Below are 19234 nucleotides of genomic sequence, written 5' to 3'. Positions count from 1 at the left end.
ACATGTGGTGAGAATGTTCCAAGAAAGTGAAAGCAGAAGCTGCAAAGATTATTGAGACCTACACCTGGGAATTCACATGATATCACTTCTGTCACATTCTGTCAGTCGAAATAATTCACAAAGCCAACTACAAAACAAGGGGCAGGGACACAGACTCCCTCTCTTGATGAAAGAAGTTGCAAAGAATTTGCCATATTTAATGCCCCACAGGTAAATGCAAAAATTCTAAAGCAAAATTAATATTTAATGACTTTATATTGAAAACAACATAGCAGGAAAAAGATACAGATGTCCAACATTACCATTTCCATAAGGCAAGAAAGTGAGATAAAAATTGTATGCTTAGAATGGAGGAAATAAATTTGTCATTATTTTCTATATAGTTAAAAACAGAAAAAAAATTTGAAATATGGATAAACTATTAGAATTAATAAATGAACTCAGCAAAGGTGCTGGCTTCAAAACCAACATACAAAAAACAATTGTATTTCTATACTTACAGTGGAAATAAAAACAATTAAAAAATGAAATTTTACCATTTAAAATACCATAAAATATCAAAGGTCTAGAATATATCTAAAAAAGATGTGTGATCTCTCTACTTAAAAACTATAAAATATTATTAGGAGAAATTACAGAAATAAATGGGGAGATATACTATTTTCACGGGTTGGAAGATTCAACCATATCTTAGTTTCCAGGCCTGCTGTAAGAAAGTGCTACAAACATAAATTTATTGTCTTACAGTTTGGAGACTTGAAGTCCAAAATCAAGGTATCAGCAGAGCCTTGTTCCTTCTGAAATCTGTATGGGAGAATCCTTCCTTGTCTCTTCTAGCTTCTGGTGTTTACCTTTAATCCTTGACATTCCTCAGCTTGCAGCTGCAGTACTTCAGTCCCTGCCTCAATTGTCACCTGTTGTTCTTTCCTCAAATGTCTGTCTCTATTTTTTTTTTTTTTTTTTTAATTTTTTTTTTTTTTCAACGTTTATTTATTTTTGGGACAGAGAGAGACAGAGCATGAACGGGGGAGGGGCAGAGAGAGAGGGAGACACAGAATCAGAAATAGGCTCCAGGCTCCGAGCCATCAGCCCAGAGCTGGACGCGGGGCTCGAACTCACAGACCGCGAGATCGTGACCTGGCTGAAGTCAGACGCTTAACCGACTGCGCCACCCAGGCGCCCCCAAATGTCTGTCTCTATGTCTCCTCTTCTTATAAGGACACAAATTATGTTGGATTAAGGGTCCACCCTATGCCAATATGACCTCCTCTTAACTAATTATATCTGGGAGAAGATAATTTGCAATACATATTTTCAAGAAAGGACTCATTGAGAATATATACCCATGATAAAATGGCATACAATCCAATACAAAAATGGGTAAGAGTCTTGAACAGGCACTTCATAAAAGAGGATATCCAGATATCCAAAAGAGGGCTCAACCTCATTAGAAAGCTGAGAAATCCAAATTAAAACTACAATGAGGGGCTCCTGGCTGGTTCAGTTGGTGGAGACAGTGACTCTTGATCTCGGGTTTGTGAGTTTGAGCCCTATATTGGGTGTAAAGATGATTTAAAAATAAAATATAATAATAAAAATAAAATACCACAAAGAGATACCACTATACCCCCACAAAAATGGTTAAAATTAAAAAGATGTACAATAGTAGCTATTGGCAAGGATGTGGGGCAACTGTAACTCTCCATTTAAGTTTTATGTGTATGTAACAAGCAAGTTCACTGCTAGGCATAAACCTAGCAAACTTGCAACAAAAGACAGGAATGTTCACAGCAGCAACATTCCTAATAACCAAGAACTGGAAACATCTCAAATGTACATAAATAGTAGATAAATTGTAGCATGTTCATAAAATGGAATACTATACAGCAGTCACAAATCAAAAAACAATTTTGAATGTAAAATACCACTTGGCTTCGAGCAAGTTAATTAATCTATTCACTTACATCTCCCAGATAAAAGTTTGTACCTCTTGCAGGTGTGGTGAGGATTAAGTGGAATGATGCCGTACAAGTGTTTAGCAAGCACTTGGCTTAATAAATGTCAGCCATTATTTATTTTTATATTCTCTTAACAGGCCATCTTTCTGGAAACCAGCATTAAAGAATAGTGCAGGGTTTCTAATGCCCCCAACTTCCTGCCCCAAACTCTTACTTCTACCTTCTCACGCTTGGGTCTTGGTCTCTTTAAGAAGTCAACCATAATTGAGCAAAGGGGAATCCTGGGAAGACCCACTCGGCTCAGGTCCGGGGCATGACGGGAAACGGGGGTGGGGGGGCGGAGACCAGGGCTGCGCACGCACGGTTGGCTGGGTGTTGCGTTGTGATGGATCAGGCGGAAGAATTTCAGTAAGAGGAAATCATCCTGGTCTTTGGGCGCAAGCCGTTGGGTCCTAGGCGGCCTTACCCACCCCGGTACTCCCCGGGAGCCGGGAGGTGGCCAGAAGGTGAGCGCGGCGGGTGGCGGCGGCCAGGGCTGCGCGGGGCGGGGCGGCGGGCGCGCCACGTGACGAGGCGGGCACCGGGTGGGGGCGGCGCCGGACGGGCTGAGCGGCTGACGCCGTGCGGATTTCGCTGCAGGGACGCGGTGACAGGGATTTGCGGGTCGCGTTCTCTCCCTCCGATACAACGTTGCCGCGTTTGTACTCGGTGACGGGCGTGGAGATTATTGGTGGGGACGAGACTTTCGGAGCGAATACCCTACTCCAAAGAGGGATGAGCACCCTTAGATGGTTGTAACTGTGGCAAGTGGTCGAAAGTTCTCATGTGTTCTTCCCCGCAGGCTTTTCCACCAGTTGCCCATTTCCATGCCTGGCTTGACTCTGGATAAAGACAACTTTGGGGGGCTTCCTTTTTGGTTCGGGTTTAGGACGTTTACCCTTAGGGGAACGGAAATCTGCTGAATGGCTAATAGAATTTCTTGTTTACAAGAAAGCATTTAAGAAGCAAAGCTTAGGCGGGCTTATTCGTGGGAATGGTTCCCAGGGAGACCCTGGAAGGTGCAGGTGGTCCACTTTAAACAAGGGTGTACTGTTGTTCACTTGTGATGGCATTTGCAGCTCTGGTCTATCTTTAGGCCAAGAAATGGGGCCCTTATGGAGGCCTCCAGCAGCGGCTGAGTTAGAAGTGGGGGCGGGGAGCTTGGTGTGTCCCCACTTTGAGAAATAAAAGCAGAGGTGGGCCTCCAAGTACTAATTCTCCTGGAGTCAGAAACTGTTTTCCGAGTCCTTTCCTCTGAGCGGTTGGTAATTTCTTCCCATATTTTGGGTTGCTGGTCTGGTTCCTTTTGTAACTTTCAGCATTTGAGAGACCAGAGCGTTTGACTTTAAAGTTATTAGGGAGGTTGGGAGCTGTGGCCGGGAAACTTTCCTTATGTGGTGAGAACTACTAAAGGAGCAGAAGGAAGGAGAAGGGGAGACTAGAGTTAGTCATGGCCTCAGAAGAATTGTTTTCCAAAGGCTCAACTCTAAAGCCTTGAGCGCAACACAAAGCTTTTAATATAAACATGAAGGAAAAAATGAGAAGAATAAACCTGAATACCAATCCTTTATGTTGTATTTTAGGAGTCCAGTTATCCTTTCCCAAGAAGAAATCTATTAGTTTTAGACTGGGGAATTCCTTTACGTAAACAATTAGAATGAAAGAACCTTTGGATGGTGAATGTGGCAAGGCAATGGCACCACAGCAGGGGCTTCTGGACAAAATTAAAGAAGAACCTGACAATGCTCAAGTAAGCATTTCATTTTATTAAATAAAAAAAATTTTTAATCTTTTCTATCTGGTGAATTCAGATTTTTAGTTAGTCAGTTTCTGGCTTGTATGTTAAAACAACCCAAGCTGATCTTTCTCCCCATTAGATGGGTAAATCGGTTTTTCTGCTCTGTAAATGAGACCTTAGTAACTGTTTATTTCTTTTTGTAAAAGGAAAGTAATATGTATTACTGTTTTTCTATACTTGGTACCTTTTTTTTTTTTTTTTTTTTTTTTTAATTCTCTTGTATCTGACAGTAGTTTCCTTTTATTCTGTAAGTATTTGTGGTCTGTTCTGTATCAGGGGATCGAGGAGTCCGTTTAGTCCTTTCCCTCATTGAGCTTATACATTAGTGGGGGAGATAGACATTGCACAAGTAGTTAATCAAATAATATATATAATTACACACTATGACAAGTGCTTTTCAAGAAAAGCCTAAAATGGGGAGTCTGACCTACGTGTGGTTGGGGGCAGAGGCTGGCTAAGGAAGGCTTCCTTGCGGGAAGGATGTGTAAGCTGAATTATGAAGAATGAATGGACTAGGCAAATGCATGGAGAGTGTTCCAGACAGAGGGATCTGCATATAGGAAAGCCCTGAGTTGGAAAGATGCATGGTTCTTTTGAAAAACTGCAAGACCAGTGGGCCTGGAACAGAAAAGGTATGAAAATGGTGATGATGGTGATAATGTTGATCATAACACCAACACTGATAATAGATGGTATTTATATATCAATGTGTAGTGTATATTATGTGTGACTTCATAAATATTAACTTATTATTATTGATATATGTGCTTAGACTGTGGCAGACATCGTTCTCACAACCATGTTATTACTCCCATTTTACAGATGAGGAAACCGAAGTACAAAGAGGTCAAGCAATTTACCAGGGATCACACCTCATAAATGGCAGACTAGATTCAAATTCAGGTAGTCAGTCTTCAAAGCCTGTGTTATTCTGCCTCTAGGATGAGGCTCATGCTGAGAGCAGTGGGAAGACATTGCAGGATTTTAAGTGGGAGAATGAGATAAACGTGTTCAGAAAAATCATCTAGCTACTCTTAGGAACCTGGATTGGAAACCCGGATTGGGGATCAATATGGAGACATTGGTTAGTTGTTTTGGCAAAAAATGATTTTTTTTTCTTCTTGGACAGTTCTTTTGCTTGAGACTCTAGCTATTACATAAGCAAATTAATAATATTAAAAATATAAATAATAAAATAATAAATGATGGTAATATTTTATTTCTCATACCATCTTAAAGGTAGTATTATTTCAGGACAGGGACGCCAAAAAGCTTTGTCTCATTCGTCAACTCTATGTCTTCCTGTGCTGTGCTGAGAAGGCTTATGAGGTGTGTCCGTGGGGTGTGGGGTGGGGGATGGTGGCATCCATGACATTTATTTTCCCCCCAGATGGTAAATTCTTACTCTTCTTCTTCCAAAGCCGTTGCTTTGTTTGCCAAGTTTTGTGGATTCTACCTTTGAAGAATTTTTTTATTGTCTCTTCCTTTTCCTCCCTATTTCTTATTTCTCATTTGAACTGTATTTCCTACTCATCCTTTTTCCTGTAGTCACAGCCTCCCTCAAAACACTGTATAATGATGCTATTGTGTCTCTACAGATCTGATGACACCATTCCCTTTAAAGACCCTGTCTCGTGTGATACAGCGTGAACTTTTTAGTGTAACATCCAAACTATCCACGTTTCGGCCTTTGTTTCTGTCTTCAGTATCATTGGTTATCCTTCCCACCTTTTCGAATCTACTCAGTCTGCAAATTATCTGCATTTTACTCAAAAGCATATCCTGTTGAGTTTTGTTTTCTCCCTTTGCACATGCCATTTCTTCTGCCTGTGGTATTCTAAACTAGGCAGCTTTGCCTAGGTTTTCTCTTTTTTTTTTTTTTTTTATAGTTGTTGGATTTTTATTTAAACTTTTTTTTTTTTAATATATGAAATTTATTGTCAAATTGGTTTCCATACAACACCCAGTGCTCATCCCAAAAGGTGCCCTCCTCAATACCCATCACCCACCCTCCCCTCCCTCCCACCCCCCATCAACCCTCAGTTTGTTCTCAGTTTTTAACAGTCTCTTATGCTTTGGTTTTCTCCTCTTTTAAGACATAGTTTAATAGTCACTGGGGTAGACTTAGTAATTCTCTTTTTTTCTATTGTATATTGCTTTCACTTTTGCTGTAGCATCTATACATCAATGAATTTTGTTTACACACACTCTGGTCTTATTTGACCTGAATCCTCAATTCCTGGGAAAATGACTGGCACAAAGTACATGCTCAAAAATTGGAATAAAAGAGCCTCTGTTTCACAGATGAGGAAACTGAGCCTGAAGGAATAAGTGACTTCACCAAGGTCTTGTAGCAAGTTGGGATACAAAACCAGTTTTTTAAAATTCCAGACCCAATTTTTCTTTCATTATGCCTTGTCTGTGGTACATAAATTTAACAAATATTGTGCTATGAGTTGAGTCTTCTTTCTGAATATCAAAATTATGATAATGAAAATCCCCCTAACAGTTTACATTGTAAGTATAAGTGGATACGAACCAACTCAGTTCTCTTTGGTTTATATTAAGGCTACTCAAGGTGAATAGGCTGTAATTTTTTTTCATAATTGGTAGTGTGGGCTATGATAGAAAAGCCAATTAAACAAATCATGTGTAGTGTTTTCCGTGTTGCCTTCGAATTTCGGAAAATAGGAGGCAAGAAATAGAAAATGTTTAATATTTTCTGATATATAGCCTCCCCCCTCCCCCATCTGAAAGTAGTGTTCCTATGAAAACTTTTGTAAGCTGAAATGGTGTAAAATGAATTGATTACCATTGGTTTATATGGAAAAATTTTTGGGTATTCCTAGACCCCCCAAACTAACCACTCTTAGGCTTTTCTGATACCTTAGGACACATCTTACTCCCAGGTGCACAAAATAAATGAAGAGAAAGCACCAATGCTTACATAGTTCAGAGCTACAGCAGCATCAGGTTGATGCTGAGATGCTGAGTGTGGTTCTTGGGAAAGGAGCTCGGTGGTGCCACTCTCGCTTCTCACGCTGCACACTGCTCTGTAAATGTTTGCTGCAAAACAAAGCTGAAGGCTGTTTTTCGCTTTTTGCCTTTTCTCTTAAAAGTGAAAATCTTCAGATTTCTTTTGGTTGGCAAATGCAGGAACTGACCTAGGTCTTTTGTGAAAGCAAAGTGGAGTTACATGAACTTTTGAAAGGTGGGGAATACCTCTACTAAGAGTCTGTTCTGGATGTTAAAGTCACAGTCGAGCTGTCATTCATTCACTGAGTTTTTATTCTTGCTAACTATGATTCATAGCACTTGTTTAACATTGTTGTAAGTGGTGTACATATATTACTCCATTTGATGAGCAGGACCCAGGAGTTAAATACTATTACTATCCCTGCTTTACACATAAAGAAGCTGAGACAGGTAGTAACTTGTTAAATGTCACACAACTAGTAAATGGTTGAGCTAGAATGTAAACCCAAGCAGTCTGGTTCAAGATTCCCAACCCCTTAACCATGATACTGTAGGCTAAGTTGTGTTAGTTATTTAGTTTTCAGAAGATGAAAAGACAGGGCCTCTGCTCTCAAGGAAATTAATAGTGTAAGGAGGAATAAAGATACAGGAAAAAGGGGTAATTATTTATTGAGCGTGCCTCATCAGAAGCTGTGTTAAGCATGCTGTATGCATTCTCACTTAAATTCTACAACCATATGAGGGGCAGATCTTTACTCCATTTTACACATGAGGAAACTGAGAAAAGGAGAAGTTAAGTAATTTGCCAAATTCAAAGGCAGCATCAGAACTGGAATAGGAACTGGCTTCAAACTTGTATTCTTTCTTTCTTTTTTTTTTTTCAAACTTGTATTCTTTCTGTTGCTTTGTGCCACCTCTGTACAGATACAGAATCACAGTCTTATGTAATTACTCTTAAAAAATTGTGTAAGGTACATTGGGAGAATAGGGAAGGAGCCCTGAAGTCTGTCTGGAGAGGAAAGAACAGCTTCATGGGGTAGGTAGCACTTGAGTTGTAACAATGAAGGTTTTCAGGCATAGAAAATAGCATGTGTCAAGTCATGGAGAGGTGAGCGAATGTAGTATGTTTAGTGGTTGAGTGTTCAACAATAAAGAAGAGAAGAAAAGAGAATGAATTTGAGATATTTTAGGTAGGGTTGATCAGACCTAGAGATAGCATATGAGGTATGTGGGTCAAGGAGGAGTCCCAGAGCACTTAGAAGTGTCTGTCCTTGGTAAGTTGAGTTTTTGATGATACAGTTTACTGAGGGGCTAGGAACAGGATTTGGGGGGAAGTAATAAGTACCGTTTGGGATCTGTTGTGTTTATTTTTAATGTTTTTTCTTTCTTTCTTTCTTTCTTTCTTTCTTTTTCTTTCTTTTCTTTTCTTTTTTTTTTTTTTTTTGAGAGAGAGAGAGAGATGCGAGCATGAGCAGGGGAGGGATGGGGCAGAGAGAGAGGGAGACACAGAATCCAAAGTAGGCTCCAGGCTCTGAGCTGTCAGCACAGAGCCCTATGTGGGGCTAGAACTCATGAACTGCAAGATCATGACCTAAGCTGAAGTTGGACGCTTAACCGACTGAGCCACCCAGGTGCCCTGGGATCTGTTGTGTTTATTTATTTATTTTTCAACGTTTATTTATTTTTGGGACAGAGAGAGACAGAGCATGAACGGGGGAGGGGCAGAGAGAGAGGGAGACACAGAATTGGAAACAGGCTCCAGGCTCTGAGCCATCAGCCCAGAGCCTGACGCGGGGCTCGAACTCACGGACCGCGAGATCGTGACCTGGCTGAAGTCGGACGCTTAACCGACTGCGCCACCCAGGCGCCCCTAGGGATCTGTTGTGTTTAAAGGGCTGGTGGGACATTCAACTGGTAATTTGCACTGGGAGGCATTTGCATATATGGGTATGGTATTTAGAGAGTTGCACTTTATCTTAGCCAAAAGGCCAAGAAGTGATGGTATTTAGAAATTTGGTGTAGTGTTTCCAGATAAAATCTAGAATGCCCAGTTAAATTTGACTCTCAAGTTAACAGTAATTATTTTTTGCTGTAAGTATGTTGCATGCAATACTTGGGACATACTTATACTAAAAACTATTTGTTGTTTATACGAAATTCAAATTTAACCAAGCTTTTATATTTTTATTTGCTAAATCTGGTAACCTCATATAGGTGATAATTGAAGTTACGAATATGGATGAGATTGTTCAGGGAAAAAAATGTAGAGAGAGGAGAGTAGAGCTCACGTCAGAAAGCTAGGAAATGGATTAATTTAGGGCTTCAAAGTGGCTTCAAAGTAGTTCCTGCAATCAGCAGCCTCAGCATTACCTGGATACTTGTTAGAAATGTATATTCTTGGACCCTGGTGCAGACCTTCTGAGTCAGAAACTGGGGTTGAAGCCCAACAGTCTATGTCTTAACAAGACCTCTAGGGGCTTCTGATACCCCTAAGGTTGAATATAAGAACATCAATGAAAGGTAGAAAGACATAGTAATGAATTGAAGTAAGAACCAGAAGACAATGAATGGAATCATTGGCAGTGTCAAATGTATCTGAGAAGCCCTGTAAGATAAAACCTAAAAGTGTTCATTGGGTTAAGCAACTGTGAGGTGATTGGTTAATCTTAAAACAGTTTCAATTGAGGGTGCCTGGCTGGCTCAGTCAGTAGGGCATGTGACACTTGTTCTCAGGGTCATGAGTTCTAGCCCCAGATGGGGGTAGAGATTGCTTAAGTAAATAAACTTAAAAAAAACAAACAAAAAACAAACAACAGTTTCAGTTGAAGCAGTAGCCTGATAGCATTAGGTTCAGGAGGGAATCAAATTAAGGAAGGGGTGCCTGGGTGGCTCAGTCAGTTAAGTGTCTGACTTCGGCATAGGTTATGTCTCATGGGTTTGTGAGTTTGAGCCCCACATCTGGCTTCTCTGCTGTCAGCGCAGAGCTGGCTTCAGATCTTCTGTCCCCACCTCTCTCTGCCCCTTCTTCTCTAAAATAAATAAGCATTTAAAAGAAAAATAAAGAAGTAGAGAAAGAATGAGGCACTTTTTCACTGACTGATTGGAAGGGGAGAGAAGAGGGTAGTAAGTAGTTCCTTAAGAAATAGGTTCCTTATAACCTGAGAGGAGAAAACCAGCATGGAGGTGGTGAGAGGCTGAAGATACATGATACTATGGAGTGCTTAAAGATGGGAGAGGGAGCAGGATCCCAAATGGAAGCCTGTTTTTAGTCAGTCATGTAAGAAGGTTGCTTTTTCCTGGAAGATAGGAGGACAGTTTGTTGATCAATTTGTAGGCATGGTGGTGGTGGTGGGGGGAATTAGAGTGTTGAGGGAGTTCTTTGTTTCTGTTTTTCTTGGTGAAATTTAAACATCAGGGAGCTGGATATTTGCATGGTTGTGACTTGGCAGTGATGGTTTGAAACAGTTACTTTGTGAAGTAAAAGGAAATAATCGGGGGAAATTTAACAGGCATGTTAGAAAAATATTAGAGATTGAGTTGATGATAAGGCAAATTAATTTTATATTGATTCTTAAGTGTTCTTTTTGGTAATTTGAAGGAGGGTGTATATAGGTACTTTTAACTTCCTCTCTTTTTTATGCAAGTGCCAATAAATAAACATTATTATTTTAGTATATGTAAGACTATCCACTTGGACTCATTCATTCAAGAAATATTTATTTATTTGTCTATTGATTGATTTAGTTTTTCAGAGAAAGAGTGGGGAGAGGGGCAAGGGGAGAGAGAGAGAGAGAGAGAGAGAGAGAGAGAGAGAGAGAGAGAGAGAATCTTAAGTAGGCTCCATGCTCAGCACGGAGCCTGATGCAGGACTTGATCCCACAACCCTGGGATCATAACCTGAGCTGAAATCAAGAGTTGGACACTCAACCAACTGAGCCACTCAGATGCTCCTCAACAAATATTTATTTATTTATTTATTTATTAATTATATTTTTTAAAAATTTTAAATTTTTTAATGTTTATTCTTAGAGACAGAGCGTGAGCTGTGGAGGGGCAGGGAGAGAGAGAGACACACACAGACACACAGACACACACACACACACACACACACACACACACACACACACACAGAATCCGAAGTAGGCTCCAGGCTCCGAGCTACGAGCACAGAGCCCGAACCGGGGCTCGAACCCACGAACCGTGTGATCATGACCTGAGCCGAAGTCGGATGCTCAACCGACTGGGCCACCCAGGTCAACAAATATTTATTAAATGCTATAATTGCGAAAGTAATAAAAGCTAGCATTTTTGTGTATAAATCATGCTTCAGTTTTGGCTTATCTGTAAGGGATCATGCTACATACTTCATCTGTATTAAATCATTTATCCCTCCATCATGGCCCTGGGGGTTAGATAATATATTTTGTAGATAAGGAAATTGAAACTAGAAAAGATTAAAAAATTTGTTTGAGTCAAGATCACATCTGCTTCTGCTTCTGTCAGAACCCAGAGCCTTCTCTGTTAGGTTATGTTAACTGTGCCACATGTTGAGTGTGCAGAGGCTGAAAAACAGATATCGTGCCTGTTCTTGATGGCCATGGTCCTTTCAGTCTTGCACATTTGGGGTAAAGAAGAAGGATGCTAGACAAACAAAGTATCACCCAAATAAATAAGAAGTGACATATTGTGACAGGTGCTATGAGTGAAAGGAGTTGGGAGCTTAATTTCTGGTGGGGGCTGGGGTTTGAATTCATTATAGTAATTTTTTTTATATTTGTCCATCTATGAGGGAGATAGCATGGCTTTTGAAACAGATAGACCTGGGTTTGATTCCCGTTTGTGCACTTAGTACCTTTGTGACCTTGGACAAAGTGCTGAACCATCTCTAAGCTTCACTTTCCTCACCTATAAAGAAGATACTGTAGTCCCTACTCATAGGCAGCAGCTCATTTGGCGCCACAATGTACACTATGGGAAGTGGTAAATTAATGCAGTGGTTCCTAGTCTTTGGCATGTAATAGTCAAAAGCAGTTCCAAAAGTAGCTTTGGGAGCTGACATACCCAGCATTTATTTTGCTAAGTATAGGGATGTTAAAATACAACTACTATTTATTATCACCATTGTTTCAGAAAAGTAAGACTTTTTTTTTTTTAACTTTTTAATGTTTATTTTTGAGAGAAACGGAACACAGTGGGGGAGGGGCAGAGAGCGAGAGGGAGACACAATCTGAAGTAGGCTCTGAGTTGTCAACACAGAGCCTGATGTGGGGCTCAAACCCACAAGCTGTGAGATTGTGACCTGAGCTGAAGTCGGACGTTTATCTGACTGAGCCACCCAGGTGCCCCTTAAGTTTTTATTTTGAAGTATGTAAGGCTATTTTAACAACAACATAATGTAGGATGGATGTGATCTCAATAAAGAAGTCTTTTTTAAAATTGATATATGTATTTTTAGAATTTTGTCTTGTAAAAAAATAAAACTTTTATGATTATATTTCATCTTAAAGCATTTTAAAGAATACATAATTAGAATAAATCTGATTTAGGCTGTGATGATGTTATGTATAACAAACAGATTGCATTGTGTCTTTATGCCATTAACAGATATGACAGTTTGTAGATCTGTTATTGGATCCAAACTCTACATCATTCAGATTTAATGTTATTTATCATTTTCTTGTAAACACAGCCTAAAGTAAGGGTAGTGCTGAACATTGAAGTAGCTGTATGTGACTCCTATATATTACATTTGAAAAGTAGTAATAACTGTCATGAAAGATTTTCCGATTCTGAAAGGTCCTTTTTGTAAAGCTTAAATCTGTTTTAACAACTTGTACATTTTGATTTTTGAGGTATTTGTGAAGGTGATTATGATTAGAATGTAGAAGAGATATGACAAACTTATTTTTTTCTTGAATTTCTAGTTTATTTAAATACTAACACTGTACTCATTTCTCTCTTTTCTTTTTCTTTAAGGAGTATGGACATGCCCCAAAGCCAAAAACTCAAGAAAGTGAACTGAAAATTAGTGCTGTGTTTTCAGTCAGTGACAGTCCTCTTGGTAAGAAATAGAACTGAATATGGGGCACCTGGCTGACTCAGTCAGTAGAACTCTTGATGGAACTCTTGATCTCAGGGTTGTAAGTTTGAGTCCCACAATGGGTGTAGAGATTACTTAAAAATAAAATCTAAAAAAGGAAAGAAATAGGACCAAGTAAGTTAATTATGATTAATATTGTTATATTCTAACTAGTAGAACTGAGGGAGAGCACGTCCTCATGTAAGTCTTTTTTTCCTTAAGATAAAGCAGTACTTTTTAAACTGGGTAGGTGGTATTGACTAGCATTTTAAAAAGTGGAATTGAGGGGTACCTGGCTGTCTCAGCAGTGGACCATGCGGCTCTTGATCTCAGGGTTATGAGTTCAAGCCCCACATTGGGTGTAGAGATTACTTAAAATCTTAAAAAAAAAATACATACATATATATATATATATATATATATATATATATATATACATACATACATACATACACACACATATGTATATATATACACACACACATACATGTATGTATGTGGGCGGGGGGAGGGAGAGAGAATAGAATAAGATTGTATTAGAAGAATGTGATGCATGTAGTAAGGAAACATTATTTTGCAAAACTGTTTCAGTTATTAAATTTTACACATATAAACATACACAGAAATGTATGTATGTGTCTCCTGGGTTATAATGTGAAATATAGTTGTTACTATGGGTTATAAAAAAGTTTGAACCCACACCTCCCCCCCCCCCAAAAAAAAAAAAGTTTGAAACTCCCTGTTTTAGAGTGTTTAATTGGATTTGGAGACTGAGAATTTGTCTTAAAAAATGGAGAATGTATATGTGTTTGTGTTGATACTAAAACTGTTTTTTCCCCCCTTATTTTGTATTTATAGCCCAACAGTTGACTCCAGGCTTTCAGTTTTCTCTTGCATCATCTGGCCCAAATGTATTGCTTCCTTCGGCTCCAGCTGTAGCTATTCAGGTTTTTTGTTCTGGTTGTAAAAAAATGCTTTATAAAGGGCAAACTGCATATCATAAGACAGGATCTACTCAGCTCTTTTGCTCCACGCGGTGCATCACTGGATATCCTTCACCTGTCTGCGTACCAACTCCTCCCAGGAAAACCTGCACAAACTGCTCAAAGTATAAAATTCTTAATTACATCCCTTTTTACTTTACTTTTTTAGTGTGTATCTAGTTTAGTTCAAATATGCTGTTGCTACTTTAAATCTCTTGAGCACGTTTCTATGGAAATAGCTTTTTAGCTGAGAAATTTGCAAATTCTTTGTAATGTTAAACAAGAGACTTGGTGTTAAAAGTATCATCTTAACTAGTTTTCTGTCTCTTTAAGTTTAAATTTTACTGTGGAAAGAAATAACAAGCCATTTGTGGGAATTGCAGGGCTGCTCATATATCCTGTGACTATAGACAACAGCCATTCACAATTATTTATTATCTTGAAAGTTATTGAAGTATATAGCATATTATAACATTGGTCTTATAATAGTATATAAAAGTTAGTTAATTCTTTAGAAGATTAAAAAAAATCTCTAAATGGCCACAAAATAATGTGTTTATTTCTTTTTTTTTTTAATATATATATATATTTTTAAACGTTTATTTATTTTTGAGACAGAGACAGAGCATGAACGGGGGAGGGTCAGAGAGAGAGAGAGAGGGAGACACAGAATCCGAAACAGGCTCCAGGCTCCGAGCTGTCAGCACAGAGCCCGACGCGGGGCTCGAACTCACAAACTGTGAGATCATGACCTGAGCCGAAGTCGGACGCTTAACCGACAGAGCCACCCAGGCGCCCCAATAATGTGTTTATTTCTTAAAAAAAGTTCTTTGAAGTTATTGCTTTTTTTTTTTAATTTTTTTTTTTCAACGTTTATTCTATTTTTGGGACAGAGAGATACAGAGCATGAACGGGGGAGGGGCAGAGAGAGAGGGAGACACAGAATCGGAAACAGGCTCCAGGCTCTGAGCCATCAGCCCAGAGCCTGACGCGGGGCTCGAACTCACGGACCGCGAGATCGTGACCTGGCTGAAGTCGGACGCTTAACCGACTGCGCCACCCAGGCGCCCCTGAAGTTATTGCTTTATAGTCACACATAGATGCAGAGAGAGGAAGAAATAGTAACAAAGCCACATCAACTTCTTTCTCTACCTTAGTATGTTTGAAAAATTTGGCATGTTCTGCCTCTTCCTGTGGTAATGTAGTTCTAAGAATGTATTGTGTTGTCCGAAGTGTTAATGTAGAGTGAAAAAAGTTAAGAGCTTATTGTGTAGATCACGCTCTATCCCTTACTAACTATATGACGTTGGGGCTAGATGTTTAATTTTTTTTAAGCCTCAGTTTCTTCATTGGTAAATAATATCTACTTCCTCAGATTTTAGTGAGACAATGTTAGCCCAAGGCTTAGCACATTATGTATCTTAACATATTATTTCTAGGCCCCTATTTTGTCTTTGGAGATCTACAACAGTTTCTTTATCTGTTTGGGGTGTTGGCCTTAAGTATCTAAAAGTAGATCATGTTAAAATGAAAATCTCCAACTAAAAGGACAGAGGAATTTAAAAATATTTTACATAAATATTCAAATTTAGTTTTGTTCTAAAATGCCATTCTAATACCTTACTTAAACTCTTCTATAGCATTCTCGTGAAACTGATCTAGAAGGGTAAGTTTAGTTTTCTGTTTTTAGATACTCCGTTTCAACATATCAAATATCAAAATAAAGTGAATTAAATTTTAAAGAACACAGCACAAGTTATACATCTAAATGCATATTATTTTTTTTAAATAGTTACTCTTGTCAGAGATGTTCTACCACATCGCTGCTCCTTTTCAAAAATTTTTTTGCTCTCTTGATTTGGCATTGCGTTCAGAGCCTATGAAACTTTCCTTTAGACCAAGATAGGTGACAAATCTATCTTTAAACCATGGGTTTGATTTTTACAAATTGTCAGAAGTTGCTTGATGCCTTATCAGTTGACTACCATAGACGATTAAACTGAGTCATACTGTTAAACATGATATTTGACTATAACTTTGAAAAGTTGTTCTTAGAGTTATTGTAAATAAAGGATAAAGTAGAAGAATGTTGGAGCCATGTTTTTGGAAGATGTGTGGTTTTTCTAAGATTAAAGTTAAGGTGTAAGATTCATTTGGATGCATAAGGTTTAGAATGCATTTATATTCATGTGCACAGATTTCCATTAAAAAGTCATTCACTTTGGTTTACATATATGTATATTATACCACTGGCAGATTCACATTATTAAATAACATTCTTTATTGCTTTGTTTTTAGTAGAAAAATCACTATTCAAAATTAATAACTTCATCCGTGTGTAAGCATATCCACTTGGTTTCCAAGATTCACTGTCCTATTTTTAAGGTTAGGTGAGTTTTAGAAAATTAAAGTACTTTGTTGTTATTGATATTTGTAAATAGTTTACTGTGAAACAGTTTTGTCTAATAAAGGCACAGGATGGGAGGCAGAAGAGTGGAATGATGAACCACTGAATGTGGAATCAGACTGCCTAGAATTTGTATTCTGGCTTCATTGCTTACCAGCTTGTGACTTTGACAAGTTATTTAACCTTTCCGATTTGGTCTCCTCATCTGTAAAATGGCAATTATAATAATATTTATCTCACAGAATTTTTGTGAAAATTAAGTTGGATAATTTGAGTAAAGAGAATGATGTCTGGTACATAGCAATTGCTCAGTACACATTACTGTATATAATATTATTGCCATTATATTCTTCGTGGCTTATATTAGTGCTTCTGATTACTGACCATTTCCTTTAGTTTTTTTATACTTGTCAGAAAATGGCAATACTCAGCCTTTGTTTTTACTGTTAGTGTGTATTGCATCAATGGGCTCTTACAAAATAACTTGAGGAATCTTACAGAATGACTCAGTTATTTGTGTTCTTTCTGTCTTATTCTTATTTCCATCTGTCCTCTGCTACCAAACCTTAATAGTTCTTTTGTCCTCTGTTTCTTTGATCTCTTCAGTTATAGTTCAGTTTTATATATCATGCTTATTTTTTATATTAATCTTTGGTAGTTCATCTGTTTCCCAAATCTTGCATTTAAATTAAAAAACAAACATGTCATTCTTTGTCTCTGCTGTTCCTACTCTTAGCAGCTGCTGGCTAGTAAGAGGACAAGGGTTTTCTGGTCTGGACTTGAGGGATGGCCACTTCTTCCATTGGCTCCAGTGGATGAAACTTGGTTGGAGCTGGAAGCCTCACAGCTTTTGTCATGAACATCTGGCTGGATATATTTTAAATATAATTTTCCCTCAACACATCTATAAATTAGGTATCATAAACCCATTTTCTACATGAGGAAATTGAGAGAGTAATTACCTCACTCATTGTCACTCAGCTAACTAACAGAACTAATCATCAAGCCCAGGTTTTCAGATGTCTTATCCCTGGCCAGCCATTTTCTAGCATGCAATAGCTGCCCTTAGTAAACATAGTTATTTTAGCTCACAAAGAGGAAGAAATTACAATTATGAAGAACATATTTCATTTTGCCTTTTGTTATTTATTTTTAGAGACATTTTAAATCCAAAGGATGTGATCACGACCCGTTTTGAAAATTCTAGCAAAGATTTCTGCAGCCAATCATGCCTTTCTTCTTATGAGCTAAAGAAGAAGCCTGTTGTTACCATATATACTAACAGCATTTCAACCAAGTGCAGCATGTGTCAGAAGAATGCTGATGTAAGTTACATTGTATCTTTCCTGGGATTCTGCTCAGAGATCAGAGATTTTTTTTTCATTTAATATTTATTTACCATTCAATTTATAGCATTGTAGGGGAGAAATATATTGGGGAAAAAATTTTCTCATTATAAAAATTCTGAATTGAGTCAGAGATAGCAAAACACAAGGAATAGCAAAACGCACACATATGCGTACAAACACAAAAGAGTACTGTCTTGAAGTTAAAAAATACCATTTTAGGTATTTAGAAATGATAGGGTCTAGGAAGAAAGGGTGAGGACACATTAAAAGTAATTTATGCCAACTGTTTCTTTCCTGCGATAGCATTTATCTTCAGTTTGATACCCAACTGCACTCATATTGGAAACTTAGTGGAAACCACCTAGTGATTCTACTTTGAAGTTACAACCCATGTGTGACTAAGATGTTCTGAATATAAGCCTATTCATAAGTCCGATAAACTTTAAGAACTCTTTATGTCTCTTCTTTTATATAAATTCTATCTCTACCTTGATGTACTTTGGTTGATCAATAAAACAAAAGGCTAAGCAACAGAAAGCTAACTTCTTTAAATGAGACAAAAAAAATGTTTTTACAATTACCACTATAAATAAGAAGTCTTTCTTTCAAATACCAAATCAGTTTCCTCAGCTGTACAACTATAATTTGATGATTTTTACTCTTAGTCCTTCACTTCAGTGATTTATAAATTTATCTACACAATAATAATAATTAAGTACCTTTCCTATTTTTTTCAGGATAAAAAACATTAAATGATGTGTTGAAGACACTACTAAAAATACTTCACATTTCAGTTATGGCCTCTGCATTAAAAATCTGTAGGAATTTTTCCAATTAACTTTCAGATATTTGCACAACCTCTCTGTTAAAAAAACAAAACAAAAAAACCATCTTTGAAATAATTTACATGAATGCTTTACATATCAAATATGGATTCACCAATCCCTGTTACCACAGTCATCAGTTTTAACAACTCTAAGTATGTTCTGTATTAGTTTTCTTGTTTTAAGGTATCAATAATAAGGAAACATTTTTAATATTACAGAATATTAATTATATCAGTTTCCCATCAACACGCTAGTCATTTAATGATGATTATATTGGCCATTTCCATTGGTTGGCAGGAGGCTCTTCCATTAAAGGCTCCCATGGTTTCCACTCTAAAGTTTTCTTGCCAGACTTGGTTCATTTCAGCCTGAAGAATCACCTCTACTAGTTGGCCATCCTGCAGTTGGTCTTCTAATTTCTTAACATCTGGTTCCCCTTTAACCATACTCAACTTTTCATTTGTAATCTGTTCTGTATACTTTCTATATGCTGCATTTTTAGGCATTTGCTCAAGAACATCAAGAATGTTTTTTTTTTTTTAATTTTTTTTGATGTTTATTTTTGACAGAGAGAGAGAGAGAAAGAGAGAGAGAGGACATGCACGAGTGGGGGAGGGGCAGACAGAGAGAGGGAGACACAGAATCCGAAGCAGGCTCCAGGCTCTGAGCTGTCAGCACAGAGCCCGACGCGGGGCCCGAACTCATGGACTGCGAGATCATGACTTGAGCCGAAGTCGGATGCTCAACCGACTGAGCCACCCACACGCCCCAAGAACATCAAGAATCTTTGTGTACAATATTCCTAGCCTCTTGTGTGG

General features: G+C 38.1%; 1 protein-coding gene across 14 annotated transcripts in view; it reads left to right on the top strand.

Annotated features, from left to right (window-relative positions):
* Positions 1 to 19234, top strand: part of ZMYM6 (zinc finger MYM-type containing 6) — a 122497-nt gene that overhangs the window by 76869 nt on the left and 26394 nt on the right. For 4 of the 14 annotated variants that reach the window (XM_045476639.1, XM_045476643.1, XM_045476637.1 and 1 more), the window contains 4 exons: positions 3581 to 3747; positions 12748 to 12832; positions 13709 to 13958; positions 17397 to 17565. In XM_045476639.1, the coding sequence (XP_045332595.1) occupies positions 3655 to 3747; positions 12748 to 12832; positions 13709 to 13958; positions 17397 to 17565 (597 nt within the window). In that variant the 5' untranslated portion in view covers positions 3581 to 3654. Of the gene's footprint in view, positions 1 to 2273; positions 2465 to 2543; positions 3748 to 4617; positions 4699 to 4725; positions 4880 to 12747; positions 12833 to 13708; positions 13959 to 16131; positions 16224 to 17396; positions 17566 to 19234 lie in introns of those variants that run through there. The other 10 variants (XM_045476641.1, XM_045476638.1, XM_045476646.1 and 7 more) reach the window with 10 other exon arrangements.

This window comes from Leopardus geoffroyi, chromosome C1 (assembly GCF_018350155.1).
Source record: "Leopardus geoffroyi isolate Oge1 chromosome C1, O.geoffroyi_Oge1_pat1.0, whole genome shotgun sequence".
NCBI lineage: Eukaryota > Metazoa > Chordata > Mammalia > Carnivora > Felidae > Leopardus > Leopardus geoffroyi.
This window is presented reverse-complemented; position numbering and strand designations above follow the sequence as displayed.